At 35.4% G+C, this 24,857-nt stretch overlaps 1 protein-coding gene across 1 annotated transcript in view; it reads left to right on the forward strand.

Annotated features, from left to right (window-relative positions):
• eys (eyes shut homolog) overlaps positions 1 to 24,857 on the forward strand; it is a 209,230-nt gene that overhangs the window by 36,366 nt on the left and 148,007 nt on the right. Inside the window, exons 13-18 of the mRNA XM_059517129.1 lie at positions 17,367 to 17,600; positions 17,700 to 17,822; positions 18,169 to 18,282; positions 21,483 to 21,596; positions 21,853 to 21,966; positions 24,315 to 24,512. Of these exons, the coding sequence (XP_059373112.1) occupies positions 17,367 to 17,600; positions 17,700 to 17,822; positions 18,169 to 18,282; positions 21,483 to 21,596; positions 21,853 to 21,966; positions 24,315 to 24,512 (897 nt within the window). The remainder of the gene's footprint in view (positions 1 to 17,366; positions 17,601 to 17,699; positions 17,823 to 18,168; positions 18,283 to 21,482; positions 21,597 to 21,852; positions 21,967 to 24,314; positions 24,513 to 24,857) is intronic.

Below are 24,857 nucleotides of genomic sequence, written 5' to 3' on the forward strand. Positions count from 1 at the left end.
ATATTATATTATATTATATTATATTATATTATATTATATTATATTATATTATATTATATTATATTATATTATATTATATTATAAATGATTCAGACTTCAGTTTATTTTATTTATTTATTTATTATTTTATTTATTTTTGAACTTAATCTGCTAAATAATAATAATAAAATAAATTATTATAATATGAAATAATATAAGCATAGAATATGATCTGTAAATAAATAAATATATAAAAAGAGAGAAAGGGCTTTTTTCATATTAGCATTAGGTCATTGGACACATATCAAACTGTTTCCTTAGAATACAGCAGAACTTAATAAAACACAGTTCAATGTAAAAAAAAAAAAAAACAATGGTGTGCCATATGAAAGAACTATGACTCAAACATAGCACAACACAATTTAGTAAGAACCTTAACATAAATGTAGATTATAAAATGTCTCATCCCGTTCTCTCAATCATGCATATTTTTCATCTCATTCCTGTCCACTGGGTCGTTGATGTGCAACAGGTTGGGTGAACTGAGTGGGCCTTCTGGCAAGAATGGATCTGGTTTTAGTCTCTGCATCCTCCTCCAAAGCTGACAAGTATGCTTATTTCATATCAGGAAATGATGGAAAATAAGTGCAGTCTCAATAATCCCTTGGCAAGTGTTTGAATCATAGCCTTCAGGAAAATAAAAGGATATAAGCTGCCACCATGCTGCGGATACAAATGATTTCTAGATAAGGGGTAGTCATGGGAGTATAGTGATTTGATGACGTTATTTGATGGTAAGGGTTACTCGCAATACCAAGAACAACTTCAAATGCACATAATGGCAGATTATATTCAAATTGACATTTTCTAAAAGAAGATATGAGGATCCTGTTCATGATACTACAGTGTGATCATACCAAAGCATAGTTTGCATGATTTTCTGAACCATTACTCTCAGCGTTTCCCCATTTGTAAATAGCTGACATCATTATTGTGTTGTTCTTGAATGCACTACATGTAAAACATTGAATAACTGCCAGTTCGCCTGATGTTTTCAGTTTTCTTTCTGTTAAGGCTATTTGTGATTTAATTGTATAAGTTTATAGCTTTATATGTGATAAAATTCATGTTCATATAATTTTTGTGTCTCTCCTCTGAGCAGTGTGACATTTTATTACAGGCATCCTCTGTGAACTGCAATGTCAGGACTTTCGTTTAATTAATTCACATCTATATTCTCTTGGCATGCCAGCTCGGCCCTGAGAGCGAACGTGTTCTCATTACCCTCACGGTTCAGAAGACCAATAAATACAAATACTTGTTCTTATAATCCTTCAGCAGACCTGTACGTGTATGGAACTGTGCATGTAATTATATTTTAATGGGCTTTGTCATCCAATGTGGCTTAAAATGTGGGTGTTTCAGAATACTAGTTTGATGAATTGGTGAATTTCTTGTAGACTATATACTGAATCCTTTTGCAATCTGCATTCCAACTCACTGAAACGCGTTCCATCCTATGTTGAAGTTAAATACCAAGGAAGTTCAGGTATATAGTGAATGTAGCTATTTAAAAAAAAACATAAAACTTATACTAAAATTATTTTTCATTGAAACCTACCAATTCATGCTTAAACTTACCAGCAGTATTTGTGAGAGAGGATTTTCCAGGAAAGTGTGGTCGATAAACTTGTATATCTTCTGAGTGTGCAGCAGCACAGGCATGAATCAAGTGTGGGTTGTTCTTTTCTTATTTAGGTTTTTGGATCGAAACGCTAATAAGGCACAGTATATTAGTACTTGCATGTCGTTCTTTTTATTTGGCCCTTCAGTGGATTTTTAGAGTTTTTAACATTTATTTTAGTTTTCAGGTGGTTGTTACTGCAATCGTGAGCTTTCGAAGAGAAGACACTTATTGGAGGTGATTCATTGTGAGATTTGGTTGTACACCTAGAGGTCAGAACATAATTTTTCAAAAGCTAAATTCTAAATTCTGTTCTATTTAAAAGCTCTTTTTCCCTAGCTACAACAGAACAGGTGGTGGGCTGTGAATTACCTATGGGCTGTAGTTTGGACACCATTGAGGTAGGCTTTTTGGAAAAAAATAAATAAATAGAGGCATTTTTTTGAGTGTGTCACAGTGCTTGGATGCTTTGTGGGAGTGAGAATAGCTCACAGCCCCGGAATGTGTCAGAAATCCCATTTGGAAAAGGCAGCACTATATGTGTGACATTCCTTCATGCTACATTAACTTCTTGGCGAATTGCATGCACAATTGGTTGTTAAATACCGCTTACGTGGTTTGGCAGAAGTGCAGGCTGTCCATTAATGACTCTTTTCCAAACATGTGGCAGTTGAAGAGATTGTTAAGTTGATTTATGCATTCGCACGCTCAGGATTTATGATTTTCAGAACACTGACAGTGAATCTTGTACCTGTGATAGTGCTTGTCTTTTCTGATGTAATCCAACTTTACTTCAGATGAGTCATGAGTTAGGATTCGAGTAGGAGAAACCAAAGGGCACATTTTACCTGGGGTGTTTCTGTCAGACCCTCACGATGTGTTTAGACTCCGATTTCCTCCCCTTTGATAAAGATTGGATGCAAAAGAACATAATAAGATGGCCAATGTGTTGAAGCTGAATTTAAGATTTTGACACTCATTGCCAAGGGAGGTCATTAAGACTGTAAATTGTTTAAATATTGGCACCATGCATCAGTTGGCCTCGTTTCCAGCAGGTATTGATCAAATATTAGTTATTGCATGTAGTTGTGTTTTATTTACAACAAAGGTTATTGACATGCTCGTCTATCAGCTGCATGTGGACAGTGTATCTGCACCAGCAGACAAATGTGATATAGATCAGCACAACAGGGCTTTATGTGCAGATTCGGTCTATTAGCATACAAGCCAGAGGAATCGATGGCTTCATAAATCTGAGTCAGAAAGGGAATCCTCTGCACACAAAACATATCAAAGCCATTAACGTACTCTGGAAATGTGCCGTTTAACAGCTCTGCTAACCAGCTTTAAGAAATATGTCGAAGCGGTGCCTAAAATGGGAACGTGTGATATTTTCCAGTTTGGAAAATTGCTGTGGAATAAAATAAAATGCATTTCTGAGACTCTTAAACTGTACTGAATTAAGGCTTCTGAGGGAAGGTTTGCTCAGGGGATGTGGACCTTGGTGAACTACAACCAAGCCAGTAACACACTGAAATGTGGGGAAGCAGAGAATAGAAAAGAATATCACCTACGTATGTGGGGAAGGTCAGTTTAGATGTTCAGAATAATAACGTGTCCTTCTATTCAATTCTGTTCTATTCTATTCTTAGTATTATATTACACTACCATTTGAGAGTTTGGGGTATGAAAAGTTTTTATAGTAATAACAGTAATATTTCTTTTTTCATATCATTGAACATCATTGGTTTTCAGTTGACAGCAAGTCATTTTGCAATAGAATTTGTCAGTCTGTCTGAGGTAGATTAGGGGGTGTTCACACAGGAGGCATTTTAGCAATTTGTCTGCATTTTTTTTTTTTTTTTTGGTCTGTGTGCATATGCGAGAGATGGAATTCTTTGGACACACTGTCTAGCTGTTTTTGTACCTGATACATTTAAATTACATACGCAGTGTGAATAGAGCACAATAGTTGGGTTCCAGATTTATTTTTCAAAAAAGCACTTTGTGGTAACAAACCTTTCAACACACATTTGCATTTTGTAGAAGTGACAAGTCAGGAATTTCAACTAAAAAAATAAAATAATAATGTTTAATTTCACCTCTGGGTACTAATATGCACCCTTTAAGGATAGATAAGGTACCAAGATGTACATCTGATACCCAGTGGATATAGAGTAGAATCACTCCCTTTAAAATAATCACATTTTAATGTTTTACAGACGGAATTGAGATGGACACAGTTTTTATTTTAATCCAGCTGTATTTACAGTGCAACTTATAACATCCAAATGAAAGATATAACACCAACATGTTGAGTTGAAAAAAGGATCACCCCCTGGTGTCACTATATTGTTGAACAACCTGTTGCTTTAATTACAGCCTTTAGTCTGTTGGGAGATGTCTCTACTAACTTTGCACATCTAGATTTTGCAATATTTGCATTATGCTCAAGTTCAGTTAAATTTGATGGTGAGATTTGTGGACTGCAGTCTTCAAGTCATTCCACAGATTTTCAGTGGGGTTTAAGTCTGGCTCTGAACAGGCCATGCAAGGACATTCACCTTTTTCTCCTTCAATCACTGTGTGCTTAGTTTTGCTGAGTGCTTTGGGTCATTGTCATGTTGGAAGGTAAACCTTCTTCCCATTGACTACCTGTCCCTGCTGAGGAGAAACACCCCTATAATAGGATATCACAACCTCCATGCTTTATTGGAGGAATGCTGTTATTTGGATGGTGAGCTGTATTGGATTTCCGCCAGACATATCGTTTGGTGTTGAGACCAAATAATTCAAACTACTTTTAAAAGAGATTGCTGGATGAGTTAATTTGAGTAAATTTAATTTTTGTTTTGTTGATTTTGTATTGTTTTATTGATTCGGTTTAGTTTTATTTTGTTTGGAATAAAATAAGTAGTTGTCATTCAGATCCACACTCCATACCAGTTGGTGGCGGTAATGCACCTTTTTGTTGTGTGCCAACCTCCAAGAATGTACAAATCATTTTTAGGAGGGCAGGATCCTTTTTTCAACTCTGTGATTCTGATTTAAAAAAAAAAAATCTGAGATGTTGGTGTTATATCTTTCACTTAGATGTTATAAGTTGCACTGAGTACTGTAAGTACAGCTGGATAAAACAAAAACTGTGTGAGTCTTCATTTCAGGCTGCAAAGCAACAAAATGTAATTATTTTAAAGGGGAGTGATTTTTTTTCTATACTGACTGTACTTAATAATATCAAAGATAGTGAACAAGACAGTGTACTTAACATGTTTAAAGCCAGTCGTTGAAGAGCAAAACCATTCCTCTGGACAGTCAGCAAATTTCAGCATGTCATATTCTTCCAAGTAAGGACAAAAAAACTAAACCTAAAATCATTGTCAAGTTTGTAAGTAGAAAGTATAAGGTGGAAATCCTGAAGGAAGCTAAGAAACTTAAAGGCACCGGAGTGTATTTAAATGAGCACTTGACAAAGAAAAATGCAGAAATTGCTTGGACCAGTCGTACCCTGAAAAAGGAAAATAAAATTCAATCAACTTGGACCAGGAATGGAAAAGTTTTCATTCGTACGAATGGACCTCCGGAACAAGCCAAGGTGATTATGGTGAGAAAAATGAAGGACCTGGATCTGTACAAATGACAATAGTGAGTGCATCATTCCTTTTTTCTGCTTGATTATTGGATCTCTTATAAGGAACTCATGACTCTCTCATTTAAGACTGAAGCCTTTGCAAGTGTTGATTATATAGAACGTGATACATATGATTTTGAAAATAATGTGGATCCAGAGATTAATTTATTTAATCATATTAGGGACTCATGTCAGTATTACACTGAGGAACAACTTGATGAGGTACAAATTGAACAGGCATTTTCTTTTATTCATTTCAATTGTAGAAGTCTATCAAAACATTTTTCTGAAATTAAACATTTTTTGGAGACATTTAAAGGAAGATTTAAGTTAATTGCTTTATCTGAAACATGGATAAAGAAAGGCAAGGAGGTTGATCTGAAATTAAAGGGCTATGATTTATATGTCACCAACAGAGTCAATAGGACTGGAGGGGGAGTGGCCCTCTATATCTATAATGAATTGAAATGTAGACCAGTTAAATGCATGACAACAGCCATTAATGATTTAATGGAAAGTGTAGCTGTAGAAATAGAAATAGAACAAAATAGGAATATTGTTGTTGCATGTGTATATAGAAAACCAGGATCAAAAGTGGAAACCTTCATGGATAAATTAGAAGAAATGATTCATGGTCTAAATAATAAACGAAATCTCGTAATTTGTGGAGATTATAATATTGATCTTCTAAAGGTAGATTCACATATACAAAACTCAGATTTTTTAGAGATATTATATAAAAATGGGCTGTATCCATTAATAACGAAGCCTAGCAGAATAACCACAACTAGTGCAACTTTAATAGACAATATTTTTACAAATGTTTTGGAGAATCACATTACTAGTGGGTTGGTAATAAATGATATAAGTGACCATCTGCCTATATTTGCAATATTTGACTACAAATTGTCTAAAAAAACAATATACCAACAAATATACAAAAGAAAAAGGAGTGCTGATCATATTAATAAGTTTAGGAATGATTTATTCAAACAAGAGTGGAAAGAGGTGTACACAGATGATGTAAACAATGCTTATAATTCTTTTCTTAAATGTTATCTTACTCTGTATAATAAGCACTGTCCTGAGATCCTATGCAGATCGAAACAAAGGCAAAATAGTAAACCTTGGATAACAAACGGATTAAAAAATGCCTCTAAAAAGAAAAACAGACTTTATAAGGAGTTTATTAAATCAAGAACAGAGAATGCAGAAAAACGCTATAAGAAATATAAAAATAAGTTGACTAATATATTGAGACAAGCAAAAAAGGACTATTATAATAGAATGTTGCATGAAAATAAAAATAACATAAAGGCTACATGGAATATTCTGAATAATGTAATTGGGAATAAGACTGGACGAACGGAATTACCTAAATATTTTGAAAAGGACAATAGGGTGATTGAAAATAAATATGAAATGGTTCATGAACTAAATCAATTCTTTGTAAATGTAGGACCTAGCTTAGCAAATGAAATACCAATACCTAGTGATCAGCTAGGGGGAGTCTGGAAAAGGGAAAATAGGATTATGCAGTCAATGTATCTAGGTGAGGTGACTGAAAATGAAATATTATCTGTGGTTTATAAGCTAAAAAACAAGACCTCAACGGATAGTGATGGTATTGACATGAAAATAATAAAAAACACAATTGATTGCATTATTAAACCATTATATTATATAATTAATTATTCTTTTACAGAAGGAGTTTTCCCAGATAGTATGAAAACAGCTAAGGTAATACCTTTTTTTAAAGCTGGAGATAAACATATTTTTAATAACTATAGACCAGTATCTCTCCTATCTCAATTTTCCAAAGTGTTTGAAAAACTCTTTGTTAATAAATTAGACAACTTTATTGAAAAACATGAATTATTAAATGAAAATCAGTACGGATTTAGGTCAAATAGGTCTACAAGCTTGGCTATCATGAAAATTATTGAAGATATTACAACCGCAATAGATAGAAATAAATACACAATAGGAGTGTTCATTGATTTAAAGAAGGCATTTGACACTATAGATCATCAAATTCTCATTTCTAAATTATATACTTATGGAATTAGAGGAGTTGCACTGGACTGGTTAACCAGCTATTTACAACAACGACAACAATATGTTGAGTTTGACGGTTATAGGTCAGAATGTATGAATATAGAATGTGGACTACCACAAGGCTCAATTTTAGGACCCAAACTTTTTATTTTATATATAAATGAGATTTGTGAGGTTTCAAACATGTTACACTATGTATTATTTGCAGACGATACAAATTTATACAGTTCAGGAAATGACTTGAAAACCTTAGCTAATAATATTGAAGATGAAATGATTAAACTAAAATTGTGGTTTGATGTAAATAAATTATCTTTAAATTTGAATAAGACAAAGTTTATGATATTCAGCAATAAAAGAAAGGAGGAAGTCAGCTTATCTATAAACAATGTAAACATTGAGAAGGTGTCTGAAATCAGATTTCTAGGAGTCACCTTAGATGAGAAATTGACGTGGAAAAGTCATATATTGCATATAAAAAATAAAATGGGAAAAAGCTTATTTATCTTGAATAAGGTTAAATACAGTTTACCATATAATACAATGAAAATGTTATATTGTTCAATGATTTTGCCTTATTTAAACTATTGTGTAGAAATATGGGGAAATACATATCATAGCAACATTATGCCTTTATTTATTTTACAGAAAAGAGCCATTCGCATTATTTTTAAAGCAGGATATAGAGACCATACAAATCAATTCTTTATTAGGTCAGGATTATTAAAAATTAAAGACATTATAGAATTACAAACTCTATTAGTGATGTTTAAAGCTAGAAGCAAAGCTCTTCCAAATGACTTACAAAAGTTATTTGTTTTTACTTCTGAAGATGAAAATCACAGACGGCCGTATGACTTTAAACATCAAATAGCAAGAACAAATTTGAAACAAATGTGTTTGTCTGTTGCTGGAGTAAAAGCATGGAATTCTTTAAGGAAAGATTTAAAAAGCTGCAAAAATATTTTGGAATTTAAAAGGAGTTATAAAAAGAAACAACTTGAATTATATCAAACTGAATTTTGATTTTGTTTGTATGTGATCATTGTAAAACGTTTAAATAAATATCAAATATGTTGGAGTGTGGGTGATGGTGGAGGGAATAATGCTAATGTTATCTACTATTTATGTTAATACATTTTGGGTGATGCTAATGTCATCTATTATTTATGTTAATAAATTTTGGGTGGTGGTGGAGGGAACAATGCTAATGCCATCTATTTATGTTTATAAAGGGGGCAGATAAATATAAGAATATTATTCTTCCATCTGCTCCTTTCTGATCATGGAAATGTAAAGGAAAAATTCATATGAATTGTGTGTTCCTTGGACAAATAATGCATTTTCATGAAAGGAATAAAAGAGAAATGAATGAAATGAAATAAGTAAACAAATCTAAAAAATTATGTAATTATTTAAATAATCTCAAAGCTGGTTTGTTGAAGACTTAAAACTCTTCATGAAATTTTAAAATGCTTATGGAGAAAATAAATGGGGTAAAATTCTTCCAGTACCGAGGTACTAAAAACAGGAAACCTTCACTATTGCACTCTGTATGCTGCATTCTTGGTATAAATTTTCTTATGCATGCCATTTGCAAAATTATTAGAAGACGTTGTCAGAATATTTCAACCTCATTTATATTAATTGCAAATTTTCAAAGACAATATCTCTCTTGACTCTCTGAGCTGCCTGCACCACAGTGGTGTTTTCTACAAGTGCCAGAGATTAAATTGCTGAGCTACCTCGCATCATTATTCAACACGGCAAGTGAGAATTTCATTTGTGACTGTTGATTTTACAACATTTAATGCCACTATATCAATAAGCACATCTTCATTACTCTACTTCCATTTATTCTTGACATGTCTAAATGAGAGATTGCCAGTGATGTCATATGCAAATGAGAATTTCATACACACTCAAGGACGACAGAGGTTCAGACATTTCATAGATGTTTCTTGCCATAATGATGTTTTATCGGAAGGCATAAATGCATGATATTTGCAGAATTTAAATCATTTTAAATTATGTAACTGCATGATAGGTTCATTTTAAGCTATCTTTAAGATAAGTGGTGTGGTTTTATTTTAGATTGAGTTTACTGGCTTCATAATTGATCAGCTAAAGGTTGTTTACCTATTGATATGTGGTGTAAATTAATTTTATTTCAGCTTTGTTCCAAATACTTTTAGTTTTAGTACCCTAGTTGTGAGCCTTTAAGATAGTATAATTGCATATTTTATTGCTGATTTTAAATGTATGACTGAAATGTAATCTTTGACAAACAGTATTATAGACTTTCAAGTGTGTTTGCCTGCATAGAAAATAGCTACCCATGGACATCACCAAAATGGCTGGCAAATGGACTGTTTTGTCATAAAAGGACTTTGATGGAGCATCTTTAATCAGTTGTATTTTCCTTTCCCTATACAGTAAATCAGATGACTTTCCAGAGAAACCATCTCCCCGCAAATATTTAAAAGTGTAATCCAGAAGCTGAACCTTTTTGCACAATGTACTGTATACACCTGTTATCTAAAACAAACTGACAAAAATGAAGGGTCCCTCTGACTGTTCAGTAATCCCTTGTATTGCTTCCAAAGCTGTGGTGACAGCTTTGTTAGGTTGCTCTGTCATGACTAGGTGGAAATGACAAAGTCCTTCCTGTATAATACGCTGGGTCTCCTGCATAGCTCTAATGGGATCACATTTCTTCATGGTTAAAGAAGATACAGGAAGGTTTTTAACCATGAGAACTCTCTGTCTGACTTGCATGGTTGTTATGGGATTCTGAGGCAGAGCACACCACTGTGATTGTGCTAGGTACCAAATTTATTAGATTTGGTTTAATGCTGTTTCATTTGCTAGCAGCTAGATATCACTTTTGATTTATTTAATGCATCCTTTCTGAATAGGATGACCCCAAACTTTTGACCAGTAGTGTTTTTGGTTTATTTACTCCATGAAAAAATGAATGAATGATGTCATTTATATTTATGTGTTAAACCTTTGCTATTTTATGACACATTCAGTCCCCCAAATTGCCCACACCATTTTTTTTTTTTAGTTATTTGATTAGCAGTCCCAAAAATAGAATTTTCTTATCCTGAACAAAAATACAGAATGTGAATAGACAAATATCCTGATAAGAGTCACTGTGAGCTCGATTTTAGATCTGTTAGGCCATTGTTTGCATTTGTTTGTGTAGTCCAGTGCATGTGTGTCAATGTGCAGATGATTTTGCTTTTATCTGGGCTGTGTCTGGTTTTGTCACTGTCTTGCGTAATGCAATAAATCAGAGAGGCAATGACTGCCTCTTATTAAACATGATTAAATGATCCAGTGGGTTGAGTCCGTGTGTGCCCGCAGAGCTTTCAGAATCAATAACAACCCTGTAAAGCTTCTTTTGAGTGAAAAACAAAGTCCTACAAATCCTAATTGCCTGTGGGATTAAACTAACCAAAGGGACTGTAGTAATGACTCTGTTCTGCTGTGCAAGCTTTGGCAGCCATCTCTGTGAGATAAATCAAAAGAGATATAAATCAGATTCTGCTTGAACATAACTGTGTGGAGAGCAGAATATGTACAGGTGACTCTTAAAATGATGTCCAATGCAATGTATTTCTATCTTTTTTATGCTCAGATGAGATGGCGAGCTGTTTCTGATCTGTAAATTCAATTAAATCTAGCCCCCTTTTACATTTAGGTGTTATTGTGCAGATCCAGTAGTGGTGTCATAAAAGTGCTGTTAAAGTGACAACGATTAAACATTTAATTTGCACAATGAGTCATTTCTCTTGTCATGCAACACAGACTGAATGAAGCCCCCTGCCAGTCAAATCATTGTAAAGGGTACTTTAGTATGATCTAAACATAGCTTGATTTATTGTTAGTTGAATCCATGTAGAGATACTAAAGTTGCCTATTGAAAATTGAAACAAATTGGTGACTACTTGCAAAGAATCTCATTTGTGATTTTAAAATGAGTTATGAGGATGAAACTTACTTTTTCAGTAGTCTAGTACAGTTTTCAACTCTACTGATTCAAATAAGTTAATGCATTTTAAAGGTGAAATGTGAGATTTCTGTACCTCTAGATGCACCAAACAGAACAGCAAAATAATGACTGTTTTCAAACAGGTTTCCAGAAACACTCTACCTGTCTTTCACTGGTCAGACAAGGAGACAGTCCAACCCCAGACTCAGAACGTTGCTATGACAGGCTGGATGTGAATGGTCGAGTGAGCAATGTTTTGATAGCGCCACAGTGTTTATAATCATCCTTAAACATCAAGCGTATTAAAATAGGATAGGAAATATCTTAACACTGGAAGAAATTACACACATCACCCCCTGTAAGCATTTGTGCAAACCTTTGCTAATCCATTTAGATTTAGTAATTCAAATGTAACTTAAATTATCAATCTTTTATTTATTTATTTATTTATTTATTTATTTATTTATTTATTTCATTAGCTATGTTTTTTGTTTTGTTTTGCTGCCAGATTGAAACAAATTCAATAACTCTGATTTATTGCAATGTTACCATGGCAGCAGCTACATATGCAAGCAGAGTCTCAGGTTTGATTACGTTGTCCTGCTTGTTAAACCAACTAAATTACCCCAAGTCATTTATATCATTAAGTTGGGGGGGGGGGGGATAAATCCTTATAATTTGCCAATAATTTCTTGGCTCAGTCAATGCCCTACCTGTGAGACACATTGCTGATTAAACCTTGATTGCAGGCAAGGACTGCTATGCATTATTAATGAAGTCAGAATAATTGTCAGGTTTTATGACATGGGGAGAGGTAGAAATTGGTTCCATGGTCAGTTTGAGGAATGATGAGAATTTGCCCACACCGATGGTGCTGAAGGCTCAGCATTAGTCACGGGCCTCCTGCGGCCTTAGCCTGTGACAGAGCTAATGATGTCATTTTGTAGCGAGACCATGCGCTGGAAAGCATTTATGGTGGCATAAAATGTCAGAAATTTTGAGTCCTGTACTTTTCTCCACTTCACCCCATTTAGCTTTTCTACCTTTTAAATATATGATATGTGCAGAATAAGGTGTGTTTACTGAAAACACTTTAATCAGCTGTTTCAAAAGTACATTCCTTTATATGCTAATCCCCATGTACTTTAAATGTAGAACATATATCCTTTCTCTTTTGTCCATTTAGTCATTTCAAACAATGAGCTTGGATACAGTTCTGCGTTTAACCAATCTCGGTAATAGTTTTAAAGGAAATCGACCCAGGAAGAATTTCACAAAAAAAAAAAAAAAAAGAAAAAAAAGGAGGGAGGGAGGGAGGGAGGAACAAATATTGATTAGAAATAGTGCCTGATGTAATGCATATGCACAATTTTCACCCAGATTGTGTAATGCATAAATAAATAAACAAACAAACAAATACATTTTTGATTGTTCTTATTTGACAATCAGGCTATAAGTATGGGAACATGCTAACACTGAGAAAAACAATGTTGTAGGAACATGCGCTGGAAAGTATTTATGTGGGCATAAAATATCAGAAAATCTGAGTCCTGCAATTTTCTCTACTTAATGTCATTTCGCTTTTCTACCTTTTTAAATATATGCTACTGTATGTGCAGAATAACTGCCTCCTTTGAATATTATTTTAAATTAGTTAAAGGTACTTTAAGTAATATTAGTCATTTCGCCATTTTGTAAACCACACACGGCCTTTCAAGAATCAGCCATTCAAGACACACCAGTAACCCTTAATGTAGAAAAATATTTTTCTGATTGGCTAAAAACATTAAGAGCCAATCTCATAAAGCTTTTTTTTTTTTATCGCAGGCTTTCATAGAGATGTGTGATGTCCCAGGTTTCCCAATTCGGTGACACATGTCAGGTAACTGGGACATTTTCCATGTGATGTAAAAATCACTCAAAATGAAAGTCATGACATTTGCCAAGTACTCAGAATTGGTGCTCTTCATTTAACCCATCCAAGTGCACACACACAGCAGTAAGCAGTGAACACACACCCGGAGCAGTGGGCAGCTATATATCCAGCACCCAGGGAGCAACTGGGGGTTCAGTGCCTTGCTCAAGGGCACTTCAGCTATAGGTATTTAGGGTGGAAGAGAGCGCTGTTCATTCACTCCCTCCCACCTACAACTCCTGTCAGCACAGAGACTCGAATCAGCAACTTTCGGGTAACTAGTGCAAGTCTCTAACCATTAGGCCACAGCTGCCCCAAGATGTTCTTTTACACTTTTAAGATGTTCCACTCCGATTATGATGCTGCTTTCAATGTGACTTCCAGTGAAGACAGTGAGGCTGCTCAGTAGGTTTTGGTACAGAGCCAGCATGTTTCAGTTTTGCCTCCGTTTAGCTGCAAGCATTTCTGATGTTTGGCACTAATGTTGAAGGAATGCAGTTGCATCCAAATTTGCTTCATGGGGTTGAGGTCAGGGCATCCAACGAAAAAATTCAAAATGAGCCTCTTTTTTGTACTATGGGGAACATCTATCTCAAAAAGCAACCAGAAAGCATAGAACATGTAGTATTTATCACATTTATATATATATATTTCTCTATGTAAGGCTTAAGGGAATTGCCTTAACAATGAAAAAGTATTATTTCTCCTTCTCCAAATTGTACAGCTGGTACTGTGCTTTCGTGCGGGTAAAGTTCTCCTGGCAAATCCAAATTCATCCTTTAGGCTGGCAGATGGTGATGAGTGATCCATCACTCCAGAGAATGGATTTTAACTGCTCAAGAGTCCAGTAATGGTGAACTTCACACTTCTGCAGCCCACACATGAGCTGGTTTGTAGCTCCACAGCTGTTGAAACCCATCTCATGAAGTTTTCTGCGAGCTGACTTTGCTTCCAGTAGCTTAGTGTTGAACATTTTTTGCACTCTTACATGCTTCAGTATCCAGAGAACATGCTTGTTTGGTGTGTTTTACCACTCTATGGCTGAACCGCTGTTATTCCTGGACATTTATTTTTTTTGTAATAACACCTCCAGTTAACCAGAACAGTGCATAAATGTGGCTGTCTTCATTTTATGACCGTGTAAAAAGCCATTGAGCTTTTCTGTTCGATGGCTGCATTTGTCAACAAGGAAAAGGTCTGGAATAGCTAAACGTTCTAATTAAAAAGGGTTCGTATCTACTTCTGCTCATGTAGCGCACCAGCAGGGTGTGTGGTTTACAGAAGGCTGATATATTTACTTTGTGTTATTCAAATGTAAGTTTTGAGGGGACCTACTGTGAAGTGAAGCAAATTCACAGTGGTTCTGCTTTCTGCACCATTAATTTTACTTGCATTGATCTATCAGGGGGTTATGCATGCATGTGCCCTTAGGGATTCATTGCTAAGTAGCTGCTGTAAAGAATGTTTTGATTTATTCAGATTTTTCTATTATGTCACAGCGAGCCATACTAATCAATACTGTATGTGGCTTGTTAGAGCACAAAAAGCAAAACATCAAAGATCTAAAAATAAGCCCATCTCCTAGAGGAAATTTGTTAACTCAGTGTTGAGTCACATCATTAATGGAATTATTTGAAATGCAAATATTGGAACGAAAGAGAATTAACAAGTTGTGTCCAGCAGCTTGCAGGGAAATAATGTTTGTATTTTATAGTAATCATGATCTGTTGAGCTTTAGTAACTTCTCTACCATGTAAAGCGTGTTGTCTACACTAAGGTCTTTTTAGAATAATAACAGGCAGAATAAGGAAAGAATGGGAGAAATCACAACAATTAGCATAGCAGCTGTTGAAAATTAACTCCCACCTTTCAATTAAAAGGGCCAATTGTCGCATTGGCAAAGCCATCACCATTTTTACAGCAGTGTTAACTCTTCAACACACATGCACATTGGCTGGACAGTTGTTTTCAGCTTTTTATAGTATGGCTTGACCTGAAGAGGCCAAATTCGTTGTATAGTTTTTTTCATATTTTATTTGTGATTTGACCAGTATTGTAATTTAAGTGTCAGGCAGTTTTGGAGATTTTGGAATCTTCCTAGACAAGGATGTGTATTTCCATGACTAGAATAGATTTTAATTTGGGTAATTGGAAAGGTCATAGTGAGATTTATTTTTTTATACTAAGGGTGGTAGGGTTTAAACTTTTTGCTGCAGTAGTCAGGTGTATTTTAGTAAGTTTTAGGGACTAGATTTAGGGACTTACTTAAAAAAACATTATGCTTTTATGTCTATTTTTATTTCTCCAAAGGAATTTTAGAAGAGATATTAAAAAATCTTCTGGGACTAGGCATCATACAGTACAGTATATTCTCCAGAAACTGCATTTTGATCAATACTTGGATTGAACTCTGCTCTGCTTAAAGTCTGTGGCCTGGCAAGATTGTTTTCAAGGTCGTATTTTTTGCAGCTGTATTGTCCAGGGTTGCACTGTACGAGTTAACACACAGGAGAATACCAGAGGCTTTCAACATGGAGACGAGCATAGATTAAACTCTAAAGAGTGCTAGCATAGCCATCCCTCTTTCAGTGTTCTATGTGCATTGTGTACACTGACATTACAGAGATATCAATGTCTCTGCAACATGCTCTGAAAGAGGAATGTTGGCACTTCAGATGTCCCATTGATTATACTGAAAGATTCACAGGCCTTCTCAGTTCTGTACAGCTGTCTCAATACTAGTGCCCCATTTGTCCCCTTTGAAAGCAGTTGACGATGTATGATTACTAATTTGTTACAGTTGTGGCTCTAGATTAATGAAAAAATAAAAAAGTTTACATTTTATATTAAGCATGTTTCTATGAGCTGATATTAGAGTCATTAAATTCCATAATTACTGGATAATTTTAATGAAAAATATTAAATTGAGTGTAGATAAAATGATATGGGTATTATGCAGTGGGTATATTGTCCTATTTTTGACATTTATTATACATGCAGTTTTAATGCCATTAATTAAAAGGACTGCAAGGAGCATGTGTGCATTCATTTGTGAAATTTATTTCACACTTCACTTTCACACCTCTCTTTATGTGAGCAGCAATGTAGAATAAGAGATAAGAAATGGTTATATGTAAAATAAATGTTTTTTAATGTAAAATATTGATGTTGAGAAAAATGTTAACATAAAATTTTAATGATGGGGAATAGTCATACCCATATTATTTGTGAATTTCACAAATGGGAAATGCAGTGTGGAGGGTGAAATGAAGAAAAAATTAAACATCTGTCTATTTTTTTTTATTGTTATTATTATTTGTCAAGAATTTTGTTCCAAAATTATTGTTGCTTTATTTATATGAAATACACAACAACAAAGCATTGCAGAAAGAGGGGAAAAAATAAGAGAATAATAGGACTTAAAAAAGACTAATACAAAAAAACTAAACGCTTCCAATTCAAGATGTTGTTTACTCTTCAGTTGTTGGCTGTCTCAGATTAGCAATGTCAATTACATGCCACTTGATTGGAGCATTGATGACAGGACATGTTCTTGGGTTGTGACCTCTGCATCACTTGAGTAGTTGTGCTTTTTATCTGCTGCCTCTCCAAGATAAGAACTGTTCCACGGCTGTCACTGATTGCACATCTCTGGATAAGGCCTATACGTCTGAGGGGACAGACCTATTTCAAATGGCCACCAGATGAAATATGGTTCCTATAGCACAGATTTCGATTTTTGTGTAAATCGTTTTAACTGGTGAGGTTGGCTTAAGTTTTATTAGGTTTACTTCAGTAGGTTTATTGGCATGATGTATCCGTTCATCTTTGAAGAGTCAAGGTGCAAGAAATACAAAATCAATCCAAAATATCCAGTTTTGAGTAGTTTTAAGTTCCCTTTCATTTATGAATTGCATGACAATTGAAAAACGTAATATTTGTGTTTTTTGTCTGTTTATACCACTTCTTAATGTAAATATATGGAGTACTAGCGTTTGGCAACAGTGTCATCTGAGGCATGGCAGCTGAATAACTAACGGTAAAGTGTCTCCATTGAGCCATTCCACTGCAATCAGCTCTTTCATACCATTTCACACAGGATTCACAGGACATGACTGCTCCATGCTGGTGGCAGGCTGCACTTCCAATCCGTGTGATGCGAAGGGCACTTCCATGTGCGAAGAGCAGCAGGGCGGTTTCAAGTGCACGTGTCACCGCGGCTATACTGGCCTATTTTGTGAAACTTCTATCAGTCACTGCATTGAAGGATTGTGTCATCACGGATCAAAGTGTGTCGATCTCCTGCGGGGTTTCGTGTGTGAATGTTTGCCTGGTGAGAATGTTTTTGTATGGTCTGTCTCCTCCCGACCCCCCTCCTCACCTTCACTGAAGCATCCATTTAACCCTCACCCCATTTTTTATCTCTGCTCAGGGTTAAAAGGAAGATTCTGTGAGGTAAACATTGATGACTGTCTCAATAAGCCTTGTGGTGTACTCAGTATCTGTAAAGATGGTATCAATGCCCATGACTGTTTCTGTGCACCTGGGTTTGTCGGTAAGTCCACTGCAAGCAATTTTCGAGAGCAATTTCTTCCCTTGCCCAGTTTTCTAACATTCAATTCCCCACTGTTGAGCCATGTTTAAAAGGTCTGTGGCCTCAAATATGCTTCTGTATTAGTTGACATTAGTTGACCGTCTGCTTATCAGGAGGAATTTTTTCAACTGCATTACCCTACCATCACATTTTCTGCCATCCATTTGATCAAGTAGACAGGACTGTTTTTTTTTTTCTTCTTCTTCTTCCATCATTAGCTCAGGGTTATTTTATTTGAAGGGCCATCATGGCCCCTTTATTTGCAAGGAAATCCTTAATGAAATGAACCTTTCCCCTTCTTCTCAAGGTCATAACTGTGAGATTGAAGTAAATGAGTGTCTTAGTCTGCCCTGTCAGAATGGAGCTTCCTGCTCAGATGAGCTTAACTCCTTCAGCTGTCTCTGCCCTTCCGGGACCACAGGTACATACATAATTCTTTCCTGTCATTGCAGTTTCACAGTCTGAATTTGGGTGACAAAGACAACAAAGTTAAATACAGCATTGCATTAGCAGCGCAAAAGGTCATGGGTTCAGTTCCCAGGGAACACACATACTGGTAAAAAAAAGAAATAAAAAAAAATTGGCCTGAATGCACTGTAAGTCGCTTTGGATAAAAGCGTCTGATATATGTAAATGTGGTGTTGTTTTAATTATTTTTTTATTTATTTGTTTATGATTAATATTGTTCTTTTTTTCAAGGTTACAATATTAGGCTAGTAGTAGAAGTAGTATCAAGTAAAAATAGATTTGTCTTATTCATGGAACGTCTCTGTTATGTATGTAACCCTCATTGCCAGATAGAGGGAACGGAGACGTTATGTCATGTCGTGTCTTATTTGGGAGCCCCAATCACATTTACAGTGTTTAAAAGGGTCATATGATGTTGCTCCTCTATGCCCCTCCTTTCTGAAACATGTCGATTTTTACAAAGCTCATCATTCTGAAAAGCGTGTGTATGCTGATTGGCCAGCTATCCAGTGTGTTGTGATTGGCCAAATTTCTCAAGCGTGTAATGTAGGGATGTAACGATTAACTGCGAGCCAGTTGAAAATCGATTCAAAGACGATTCAAATAGGTTGAGATGCTAAACAAAGCGCAGTTCAACTAGGGGTAGGAATTTATATGAATGTATGTCTGAGGGGAAGTTACTGTCAGGTTTAGATGCCTTGCTTTTGTATAATGCATATTATAGTTCATAAGTGTAGCACTGCTTTGTTTACAGCCAAAACAAAGGAAAATGCAGCATCTGAAATGCAGTGGTTGCCTCTCAATTTAAATGGACAAAGCCTTATTTTGTTTATATGAAGATATTAATTTTATTTGTGTTACTTATTTATTTAATTTGGGGCTTGTTTTAAAATTTCAATTTACCGTATTTTCCGGATTATAAGTCGCACCTGAGTATCGCATCAGTCCAAAAATACGTCATGATGAGGAAAAAAACACATATAAGTCGCACTGGACTATAAGTTGTATTTATTTAGAACCAAGAACCAAGAGAAAACATTACCGTCTACAGTCGCGAGAGGGCCCTCAATGTTTTCAGTGTAGGCTACAGGAGCACTGAGCAGCATAGAGCGCCCTCTCGCGGCTGTAGACGGTAATGTTTTCTCTTGGTTCATTTCTCTTAGTTCATTTCTCTTTGTTCATGTCAAATTAATTTTGATAAATAAGTCGCACCTGACTATAAGTCGCAGGACCAGCCAAACTATGAAAAAAAGTGTGACTTATAGTCCGGAAAATAAGGTAGTTTTGTTATTTGCATTTACATTATATTAAAATGTAGTTATTTAGCAGACGCTTTTATCCATAGCGACTTACAAATAAGAGCAATAGAAGCAATCAAAACCAACAAGTATATTAATTATATTTCAGTTTCACAAAAGAAACGTTCAGAAATTTTGTCCAAACAATAATAAAAGGACACATTTAGTGAATCAAATCAAATGAAAAAAGTGAATTGAATTGAGTTGAGTGAATCGTTACATCCCTAGTGTGTTAGAAATGTTATGCCCCTTAACATACTGTGATGGTGTGTCCCGAGAGACAAAACCAATATATCCCATTACAAACAAGGTATTTGTAGCATCCAGTGGGCACAGAAATGCTGATTATAATTATATATTCTATCAGTGGCACATTTTTTAAATATGTAAACATACTTACAGACTGTGAGTCAGAAGCGCCAGACTGTCCTTTCTCCCAGGAGAAAGGATAGACGTGATCACAGCGATGCCATGGTTATGCGCTCACAGTGCCGACATGAACCATCCACTAACGCATCTTCAGCATGTTCTATACCCGGACATGGAACACAGTGGTCTTGGCCATCATCAGGGGACAGGAAATGACCACAACCAAGAGGACATGGACAGCATCTTGAAAAAGATGCAGCCATCCGCAATTTGCTATTTTAGGGAAACTGCCCTTTTAATGCTGTAGCGCCCTGAGCAATCACATTGCAGAGGGGGGGACACTGCTGAATGCACCTTCTTGCTGACACTGAAGAGCTTGTTTGTGAGGTGAATGGCTTTGTGAAGTATAGACATACACCAACTCAGCTCCAAAGAAAAATTCGGAATGAGTATATGCACGCCGCCAACTTATTCTTTGCTTGGCATGCAAAATGGACTTGCCAATTCTCATTGGCCTTTTTGCTCAAACTCAGAGGTGATTGGGGCTCCAAAGTAAGACCCCTAATGTCATCACAACATAACTCGTGGTGACCAACAGATAGGGAACTTTAAGGTGAAGTGTGTAATTTCCATGCTACTAGAAATACCAAATAGAATTGTTCAGAAAAAGCACCAAACTCATCATGGAACCTTTTCACATTTTGGGGGTTCTCAGAAGTGAAAGTCATCATAGTTGGGAAAACTAAAACAAATATAATTTTGTGTGTGTGTGTGTATATATTTATATATATATATGGATGGGTTAAATGCAGAGCACGAATTCTGAGTATTGGTAACCATACTTGGCTGAATGTCACTTCACTATCACTATCACAGTGTATGAGAAGAGTCCATTGTTTGAGCCAGAAGGTGACAACCCATTCAAACAAACAGCAATGTTTTAAATTGCGACAGATGACTTAACCTGTGAATGGCCTACTTGTAGTTGTCTCAGCACTTTAAGCTGAGATGGAAGAATTTACATGTGAAAAAAAAAAAAATTACACACTTCACCGTGAAGTGATATGATCATTTAATGTGTCATGTTTAGTTTACAAACAACCATTTAAAACAGAGAGGCACTTTTAGTTCTTATCCAGCCACATTAAATTTCTATTTCGAGAGTAATTTCCACTTAATTCCTTCATGTTTATGCAAATTGGAAAGGAAATAGGCTCATTTGGAGGTATGAGTCAACTCAAGCTCTCAGTATATTTTAAGAACCTCCTGCCCAATGGAATTTAAATTCATCTACTTTCATTTCAAACAAGGAGGTGTATTGCTCGAAGGCTTAAAGGGGGATTTTAGATTTGTTTTTACTTTTATTCTAGATTCTTTGTGCTGTGAAAACTTCACCTTATAATTGGATGGCATGGGAATTTCTACGACATCTCTCAATCTTATTTTCTTCTTTTGTGTGCCTTTCTCTTTTTCTCTTGCTTCTCAGGCAGTTTATGTGACATAAACATAGATGAATGTCTGTCATCACCATGCATGAACAATGGCACGTGTTTGGACCTCTCAGATGGCTATGAATGCATTTGCCCTTCAGGTTTCTCTGGTGTGTCTAATGTTTATAACATTATCGCATTAATTATCTCTCCATAGCTTTTCTATTGCTCTTATGGGGCCCAGCACAAAAATATGACTCACATCTTAACACTATACATAGTCCCCAAATCTTAAATGTATTAATTATGAATGTCATATTTTTGTCTTTTGTGGAAAACTTTCTATCAGATATTTTCTGAGAGACACAGGCTTCTTTTAAAGAATTTCTGATTTCTGATGTTTCTGCATTATATTGTGCTTTAAAGGTCCTGAGTGCTCGCTGGACATTGATGAGTGTCTCTCACATCCCTGTAACAATGGAGGCACCTGCTTTGACCAACAGGGTAATTACTACTGCCGATGCGCGGCTCCATTTAAAGGTAATGAAGACTGAGGGACTGGGGTGAAGGGTGAAGAAAAGCAAAGTTAATTAACTTTAGAGAGCATTCCTCTCACCTGTCTGAACACATGCAGTCAGTATTGCCACAAGACATCTTCATTGTTCATACAATAATTTGAAATTAAAACGAATTTAAAATGTATATATGTCCAGTAAAATGTATAGTGTCAATTATATTTAAAATAAAATATTCTAAAAAATGTAAAGTATAAAATAAAAATACAAAATAAAATTTTGATATGCTGGACTCTCAAAAAAATGTGGTTTCATCAAGCTGCTTTATACTCTACCTTTTGATTGAATTTTTTATGTCAGAAATGGTTAAAGGTAGAAATTATATTCTCTCTAGTGCATTTTTACCCTTACAATGCATAGTTTTCATCTACAACAATGTTAGGATAACTGTTGAACATTTTGGTGAGGATAATGTATTGTAGTAAGCCCTGCATTACGGTATGCTGGTTCAGTTTAGAGGTTGATCGAATCAGACCTAAATGTCAGGACGAATTCCCCCTAGAGTACTGTGATCTTTGACTATGTTATTCATATCAGGAAACTGTGGAAATTTGTGCTGTCTGAATATACCCATTTTACACATCTGTATTTTGTGCATTTTGTGCATTTGATGCTCAGCTGGTCAATTCCGGACACAGAATGCATCTCATCTAAAATCGATCCGGCAGCTCAGTCATCGCTGCTTATACTGAAACAGAGATCGTGGATCACACTTCCATTAGATGCGCAAATTAGGTTGTCAGGGATAATGATGATATCGGTTATTCTGGTTTGAAATTGAGGAAAAAAGGCACATGCGGCTTCGCTGCTCTGAGACACAAGCATAGTGTGTCTATAGAGGGATGCTGGGAACATTAACCTATTTACATAGCTATCCTTTACTAAATGATCTGGTAACACTTAACAATAAGGTTGTATTAGTTAACGTTAGTTAATGCATTAGTTAACATTAATTAACAATGAACTACGCATCTGTTTTGCATTACTTTATCTTTGCTCATGTTAACTTATTGATAAACAGTGCTAATGCTTCTCTTCACATTAACAACTTAATTAGTTAACGTTGGTTAATGCATTAGTAACCATGAACTAACAGTGAACTATGCCTGTAGACAGATTTGTTTAATAAGCTTTATTTAGTTGTACTACATACAGTATAAACACACGTTTATTTAGCAGCTATCACACACAATGGATAAACAATACTAACTCCCCATTTGGGAATTGATTTGGGCTATTGGTAAACTTGGAAACTATCTAGTGTACAAACATGAACAAAGATTAAGTAATTTTGAACAGATGCATTGTTCATTGTTAGTTAATGTTAACTAATGAATTAACTCACATTTGTAAAGTGTTACCAATGATCTAGTATCTATACTGGCTAAAATGTAGTGCAGAGTCTATCCATGTCCTAATTAAAACCAGTTTGAAGCGGCCATTACCCAACAATGCCATGAGTGTAATTAGACAATTCAAAGGCATGTCATTAATTTTCATTGAAATTGTTCTCATGTATCTGTCTCTAATGTGTAAGTATGCTATGGGTTCTTGTACTGTCTTTGATCCGTGTATATTTATGTCTAATCCATTTTCTTGTTTAAAAAAAAAAAACTTCACTAGCTTAAATTACAAGGTGTGTTGACTCATTTTGGTAACAGATCATGATTGCTCACCTATAACAGGTTGGAATTAATAAGATGACCCAAACTAGTCAAAACTTTTTTTTTTCAGCAAGATTATCAGAAAATAATATAAATATCAGCTTCATTCATGAAAAAAGGCAGGAAAATTTGTGTGAGATCATTACTCAAAAATATGTGCAGATTTATTAAGGCCTGAAAAAAGTCTTACGTGAGAAATTGCACGTAATTAAAGATATTGCTAAACTGTAATGAAAATAATTAATTAATTAAAATCATTGTGCAGTAATCCTTGTGAGTGACTGGAAGAGTCAAGTCATTATAGTGATTTTTTAAATTCTCTGAAAAATAAATTTACTCCACAAAGTGGTTTAATTTTAATTAATTTGATTTTTTTTATGTATGGTGGTACATCGAAATAATAAATTGCCACTAATTAGGAGACAAAAAAAAGGATTGTTTGTGCCTCTGTCTTGAAAAAGTCATGGAAATTCAGTGGTCAAAATGTGTGGGACCCTTTTCAGAAGTGACAAGGCTGCATTTGACTTACTGTAAATGTACTAAAAGAGGCATTTTAAGTAATTAGTTATATGAATTTTTCAAAACATTTTCTGTCGTTGTTTTTGTTGTAGATGGAATTGTATTTTTCATTCTGTATTTGGAATTTCAGGGATTAACTGTGAGTTTCTGCCCTGTGAGGCCGTTAATCCATGTGATAATGGGGCAGAGTGTGTGGAGGAGGCTGATCCCATCCTCTTCCCTCTGGGTTTCCGGTGCCGATGTCGCCAGGGTTTCATGGGGCCCCGCTGTGAGATCAACATAGATGAGTGCAGCTCCAACCCCTGTCTACAGGGGTTCTGTTACGATGGTAAATACTGTAGTTCTCAGCCTTGAACTCCCAAACTTAAAACATTTCCCTTCAGTCTCATTAGCACACTGATACTCTAGAAAGCTAAGGCACTGTTGGTTTACCCCTTTGACAGTGTTAGCTGTGACTTAGTTTTGTAAGCAGTTTTATGAGATACAAGTTACTCGTTTCAGAATGACCAGGTCATGCTCCAGCTGTGAGAGAGGATCTGTAAGGCATAAATGCTGCTTTGTAATTTGAATAATGGATGATAAATGACAGAGTTAATACAATCAAAGCCCAAGGCATGGGGTTGTTCTCCCTCAGCAATCCAATAAACATTTTTTTTCCTCTTCTTTATAAATC

Source organism: Carassius carassius, chromosome 30 (assembly GCF_963082965.1).
Source record: "Carassius carassius chromosome 30, fCarCar2.1, whole genome shotgun sequence".
In the NCBI taxonomy this organism is placed as follows: Eukaryota; Metazoa; Chordata; class Actinopteri; order Cypriniformes; family Cyprinidae; genus Carassius; species Carassius carassius.